The 7,301-nt window shown below is 39.1% G+C and overlaps 1 protein-coding gene across 1 annotated transcript in view; it reads left to right on the plus strand.

The window, feature by feature from the left end:
• MYMK (myomaker, myoblast fusion factor) overlaps positions 1 to 6,982 on the plus strand; it is a 74,033-nt gene extending 67,051 nt beyond the window's left edge. Inside the window, exon 5 of the mRNA XM_078640835.1 lies at positions 4,368 to 6,982. Coding sequence (XP_078496961.1) covers positions 4,368 to 4,514 — 147 coding nt within the window. The 3' untranslated portion in view covers positions 4,515 to 6,982. The remainder of the gene's footprint in view (positions 1 to 4,367) is intronic.
• Positions 6,983 to 7,301: the final 319 nt, after the last annotated feature.

Genomic DNA, 7,301 nt, shown 5'->3' on the forward strand with positions numbered 1-7,301 from the left:
GTGAAACAATTTTATATGTATTCATTTTTAAGCCAGAAAAAAATTAATTGGTTTCAGCACATTAACTTAAATGTGTGTTGAATAATTCATTATTAACATATATTGATTGAATGGAAAAATGATATGCCTAAAGAATAAATTTAAAAAATGACATTATTTTCTAATTTATCATCTATTAGCATTATACAAACGTTATATATAGAATTATTGTAAATACTAGTAACTAACAAGTGCTTTAATGTTTATTCTCATTTTAATATGTTACACGGTCGATCACACCATCTTGATCGATCGTGTCAAAGGCGCAGGTATTCGGGGAGACTCTTTGGCTTGGATCACCTCGTTCGTGGAGAATCGCCAGCAGGCCGTTCAACTGGCCGGCTTCTCTGCTGCTCCTCGCCATATTACCTGTGGTGTCCCCCAAGGTTCCTTCTTTCTCCTCTTCTTTTCAATCTCTACATCTTTCCTCTCATCTCTGCTCTTCAAAAACTTGGATTTAACGGTGTTTAATTACGCCAATGATCTCCAACTTATCTTTAATATCTCTTCTCTCTCTTCCTCTGTTCTCAACTTTCAATCAGTTATGACTTTTATCAGCGACTGGATAAATTCCAATCACCTTAAGCTAAACCCTGATAAGACAGAGCTAGTGCTTATTGGTGGTGCCTCCAGTCCCTGGTCCTCTTCTTTCTGGCACTCTTCTCTTGTTCCCCCTCCCTCTCCCTCTGTTTCTGTCAAAAGTCTTGGTATTAGAGTTAGCAGTGATCTCTCCATGCACTCTCAAATCAGTGCGGTGGTCTCATCTTGCTTTCCTAATTTACATATTATACGTAAAATATCTCGTTTCTTTTCTACTGCGGCACTGAAACTAATATTGCTAGCCATGGTCATATCCCGTCTGGATTACGGAAATGCTCTGTATGTTGGTATTCCGGCATACGAGCTCTGCCGTCTCCAATTAATCCAGAACCAGGCTGCCAGGTTAGTCTACAAATTCCCCAAACATTACCATGTTATCCCACTGTTGAAAACATTACATTGGTTACCGCTCTTTGAACGCTCTTTTTCAAACTTGGATATCTGATCTTTAAGGCTCTCGCCGGCACAGCGCCTGCCTTCACAACTACTAAACTTAAACCTTACGTCCCCACCCATGACCTTCGGTCTTCTCTCTAAGCATTCCTCGCTACAGAAGGAAGAAACATGGTGACATGAGCTTCTCCTTCTTGGCCCCCTCCTTTTGTAAATCTACCCCTTAGCATTAGGACTACTGCCTCTTACATGGACTTCCGTGGGGCTCTGAAGACCCACCTCTTCTTGCAAGCTTTTGCCGAGTAGGCTGCACCCACGCTCCCCACGTACTTCCGTCCTCAGCGCCAAGAAACCGTCTGGTCTACAAGAGCTTTATAAAAGGTTTAACTTTAACTTAATTACATTATTATTTTTTTTTGTAAAAAAAAAATTCAATACATATTGGGAGGTTTTTCAAAATTAAGGAAATTGTAGTCTAACAAAATGTATTTCATTAACATTATTTCCTATTTGATGTTATTTTAATCCCTTTGCACCATTGCTGTCTATGGGCATGTGCTGCAGTACCTGTGAGTTGTCATGTGTGGTGGTAGGCTAACACCAAGGATGGGTTGGAGTACATTTACAACTGTGTTGGGATTGTTTTACCTCCAGTAACCTTAGAAGTGCAGTTTGTGAATAGCGATGGACCTGCTTTTGTGGAGGTGGGCATTTTTGCAGATCCCTCCCTAAACCCTTCATGTTTAAATGTAAGAATTCCCCATTTTCCAGCCACTCCCCCTCTGCCTCCCACATTTACTATGAAAACATAGACCTAGGTGTGATGACATATCTGAACTTTTATTGGACACTGCCACATAGAAAAATGAGAGGGGTGGAGGGATCTTCCATAAGTTTGTGAATCGCATTCTGAAGTATCTGAGTAGTACTACTGGGGAACTACTAAACGTACTACAAAATGCAACTCGTGAATAGGCCACAGTAAGTCAAGTCAGAGGCCTGTTTGAGACAATGAAAAAATTAAGGATCTGCCCATAGGTGTAGAAAATTGCAGGGAGTGCAGCTGCAATCAATCAGAGAAGAGAGTGAACAATAATGCGATAGTCCTACACTCAGAATTACCAATACTTCAGGTAGGTCCAGGAATATTCTATTATTAAGCTATTCCATGGTAAAATGCAGAATTACTGTTTACATCTGTTAACTGCACCTTATTTCCACATTATCCCCCCCCCTCTGGCCCCTTTCCACTCAGCACATTTTGCACTGTTTTGCTCGTGAACATATCTGAGGGTGAGGGGAACACTGGGACTGTTACCATTACTAGCCGAACTGAGGTTACCTCCTAAGTCAGAATATGGAATTAAGGGCCTGGTTGTCAAACTCACATTTTCACTCCAGGTATGTCCGGACTTTGATGCTGCTTTGTTCGCCCGTCTTGTACACTGTGGAGGCTAAGAATCCACTTTCAAGAACACAGAGGAACAGGGAATTGGGAAACCCCATGCCACCGGGTAGCTCCCTCTATTGCACCTAGAGTGGAATTGTCTCTATGTTTGAGTCATGAAGTCAATAAAAACACATCATTACAATATGATCTCCTGAACTGAACTATCTAACCTAATGTGTATGATTTACCTTTTAGAGCTGGGTAACACTCTGCAGCTACATGTGCTTGTAAACACAAATGGTTCACCTGCAACATAGGTTGAGGGATGTTAGTCTAAAGTCTAGCTCTTATGTGGTGTGATGATAAATGTATGCAGAAACAAATCATTCAACTACCTTAAATGCAGTTTACAATATTTTCGGAAAACCTGATCAACTATGTAGTTCAAAGTCTTTAGGAGGGAGGGACATTATCACTCTGAAGATGAAAAGGTAACTTTCCTTCAATAGAATCAGTCATAAACAATATTGCCTTTGAAAAAATGCCCATGTCTATACAAATACTGATCACACTTTGACATCAATCTGTACCATTTCACCACATTAGATTCTAAATTATAGAATCTTACTTAAATATGCATTCATATTAAATACGAGAAATCGACATTTAAGAATACAGTGTTCTAAATTACAAAATGTAAGAAACCATAAATATACCTAATGCCTATGTGCATCTGTCTTAATTGGCCCCGATGACAACTTCTATCCTACTCGGACCACAAGTAATGCATACCTTGTGGATATTCTTGACATTGATTTACAGGTTGCTTTAGTTCACATACGATGTGTGTGTTGAATTGAAGAAGGCATGAATGATTGCATATACATTTGTTGGATAGCTGGGGAACATGTGTTGGTCTTCACTTTACTAATGCATAATGAGCAATACAGCAAAGATGTAAGACCCTGTAGGGTGAGGTATGGCCTTTTATTTAAAAACGTCTCATGTTGATAGGTGACATCCTACATTTTGCATTCCTTGTTTATTGCACCAATATATATTGATGAATTCTGATAACATTATGTTAGCTCTGGTTGAGGGTGAACTGTTTATCCTGCTCCCCTACTCAATTTTTGTAAGAAGGTGTAATTGTTTTTTTTTTTATATAAAAAGGTAATGGATCCATAAACATTGCGCTTTGGGACTCAAGCAAATAAGTTATCTGCTAGTGATTAAGATCAATTACATATTTCCACAAAATGTTTCGAAGAAAAATAAGAAATTTGAACGGGAGGGATATCTCTTTTGGAACTCACAAAGACATTTATAACTGCCAGAGAAATAATCAAGTACTCAATAAATTAGATTTTTTGTATGCAGATTGCTAATAGATATGAATTTGCACATTTACCTTTTTACATTTCCCCATAAGGAAGATATTTTTTCCCTAGAGAGAGATATCCCCGGACACCTCCACAATGTTGGTTCCTTTTGTGCCTCAATCTTCTCACACACTTTCTACTACATTGTAGAGGATAAGCTTGTAATAGTTTACAGGGTGATAACCTGCATGCAGATCATTGATAAGTACGAGACACTATGGGTTTCTGGTGTTCACTAATGTTTGCAGGTGAACCACCAAGAAATTCACTTAAACTCCACTCTGACCATAGATTTACAAATGCAGAAGTTTTCCCATAGTGGTAGAATTTCTCTATGTGTATCACCACCATTCCTGAGTCTATGAATTAGGAATTTGACTTACAAATGTTTTTTGTATATTTAAATTAACTGTAAGTGTTCAAAACATTTTAGGATTAGAGTCACAGTGTGTTGACAAGTTCGAAAAACTCCAGGAAAATGTAAAGGCTTTCATTATATTTCTAACACCTCTGTGGAGATGGAACATGTCTAATTTTCATTGTAATCTTGCCTTTTCTTGCAGGAATGGGATTACACATATGTGCACAGCTTTTATCACTGTTCACTGGCTATGTCGTTTGTCCTGCTGCTGCCCAAAGAAAACAAAAAGGCTGGAAATGCTGGCACTCCTGCCAAGCTGAGCTGCACTACTCTTTGCTGCTGTGTGTGAGAACAGATCCTCCTATTTACAGCTCTGCTCTGTCCCAGAGTGGTGGGCAGTGGACTGGTTCTGAATTTACAGACTAACCAAGAGGGAGAAATAAGGAGCTCTGTTCAATGACATTGTTAGTGAACCAAGCACCAAGGACACCTGTTGGAAAAATGAAGACATCTACTGAGGTGTAGAGAAAGGTTAATGCCTGAAAAGGCTACATGAATGTATCAAATCATTGCTGGTCTGGAGTATTGGAAGGACGTTGATGTTGAGAATGGAAGAGGGTTCCAACCCAAAAGGATGCTTCTAAAGCTATTTTAGTTTTTGTTATACTGTGTCAGTGTGACAATGGCACCCAATGTCCTTTGGCAATGATGTAAATGCTGGCCATAAATCAGGTTGATTTAGGTATCCTGAGTAACATATTTAGTAGAGCTGAAAACAGAAATGATGTGCAATGAGTTCAACCTTCTTGCCTTTGTCAGCCCTGTGAATGCAAACAAAGTCGACGTAGAGTCGTAACCAAACTTTTTTGTTCCGATATCTGTCAACAACATGGCTCCATGTCTGAGAACACACACCCTAAATTGACTTTCCCAGTGTCTCTGGGTTGGTTTCTCCAAGTTGAGGATATTTTTACAGACCTACATTGACTGGACAGAACCTTATTCCTGAGTCAGGGCTTGCAGGTAGAGCTCTACCTTGCAATTTAAATACACTTTTCTCCTTTATTCTTTCTGAAACTGGAGAACTGAGTCTAGCACTACTTTTCATACTTTTTTATTTCTTGGCAATGCCAGGGTCTTCAACCGGAGTCCCTAAGGAGCAACATTATAAGGGGATGTTCATGATATATAAATGTTCACACCACTTGAAATGAGGACATGTCCATAGATGCATTGGTCTCCTTTTTATACAGGATGATCTCTGCAGGTGTATTGGCCCGGCAGAGATTGAGGGTGCAACTCTCAGATTTGAGAGTGAGTAATGTATGTATCCCATTTTCCACTAAGGCTCCTGAATGGATGAAGTAAGACAGTTCTTTTGGATACAATTCTGCTGTCAGACATATTCCAAGGGTTAACTAGTTACAAGTTAAGAGTAAAAGGTACCAGAAGTGATTTACCTAAGATGAACTAATACGAGTAAAGACACCATGATGTGTTCAGTGACTCCTAAAATCAATCCCAATCTCTACAGCTGGCTGGAAGCAAATGTTGGGTATAGTGGTGGTATACTGGGTGAGTCTCCTCTTCTCATGGAAAATCACAAGAAAGCTACACATGCTGTTGGCAGGTCACCTACTTATCTCTGCATTCTGCTGTAAATCATGTTTACGTTGTTTAATATTTTTGATTATTGCATTTTCAATAGGGTGACAAAAAATACCGAGTAAACTTAGCTATAAAAAGTAGTTTCACAGCATAAAATCATGGTTTATATTTTACAGCAGAACCCAAAAAATCCACAGCACCATACCTAGATATATATTATTTACCCAGTAGTTATCACTCAAGAAGTAAAAACAGCATTAACAACAAACTGAAATGCTTACGTAATCTCAAATGTATACTAAAAAGGCGCACCCCTGCAATGTAAAAATGTGCCCAGGCACTGCACTTAGATAACATTAATGGGGACATACATATTTCTTTCAAAAGTGAAATGTGAGCCTTATCATTTTGACGTTGCAGAATTTCAGAATCAAAACCTTTCTCCCTATCCTATTGGACATCAGGGAAAGACAGCCAGTGTAGTTTATGGACTCATTACAGGGTCTTAGGTGCAATAGGAACGTCTTTTCTAATTGGTATAAAGTGAAAGAAAGTGTATCTTTCCTGCAGTGACAGATATGCACTCTTCTCTTCCCTCCCTCTACTGTTGTCACTTCCTGTTTCAGAGATAAGAGCTTGATTGGTAAATATGACAAAAAAATCTAAGATAAAACAATAACAGTGGCCTGATCAGGCAAATCCACTAATTCCCTTTTGCTTCACTGTTGTGTGCCTATGGTTTTGTTTTTTGTCCTCTTCTGTGTACTGTCTACACCGCTGCTCTTCCCACTCTTATTTCTTCATTTGGTAGATACAGTAATTTTTATTGCATCTTTATCTTCCGATGACTCTACTATTAATGCTTCATTTCTGAATGTCTTTCTTCTATTCACACTTCCATGTCTTCTTACCTTCTCCACCATTGTCCTATACATGTGCATTCTTTCTTCCAATGTCTGTTGTATTTTCCCTCAACTCTTCGTCTTCCCTCCACTTCCTCCCGGAAAAGTGTATTTATTTGGACTTGTTACTCTTTTCCCCAATACCATCACCACTTTAAAACATACAGATTTCCCTCTTCTTACCTTTCCATGCCCTTTCTTGCTTTTCCATACACCAAATATATAATCCTATTGTCTTTAGATTATTATTTTCCCCTTTCCTCTCTCTCCTAACCGATGTTAGGCACCCTATATTCGCCTTCTTTTCTGCCTCACCTCCCAGACTCTTTAACTTTTACATTTCCTAAGTACCACAGCAAAATGTGTTCTAAGGAAAGTCGAACCCAAGCTGCTCCATCCACCCTTTCCCATCACTGTGCATACATCTGCAGATAAATTTCACTATATATAGTTCTGCAGGGAATTTTGACGGTGTTTACTTTTGCAGGGAAATTTGACTGTGGATACTTCTGCAGAGAAATTTCTTTCTGCCGCTTAACTTCGTCTCTTTCTTCCTGGTTCTTCATTTGCACAGTCTGGATTTCATCACTTCTTCATTATAGCTCCTAAACACGGTGGACCCGATT

This window comes from Lissotriton helveticus, chromosome 5_1 (genome assembly GCF_964261635.1).
Source record: "Lissotriton helveticus chromosome 5_1, aLisHel1.1, whole genome shotgun sequence".
NCBI classification, from domain to species: domain Eukaryota; kingdom Metazoa; phylum Chordata; class Amphibia; order Caudata; family Salamandridae; genus Lissotriton; species Lissotriton helveticus.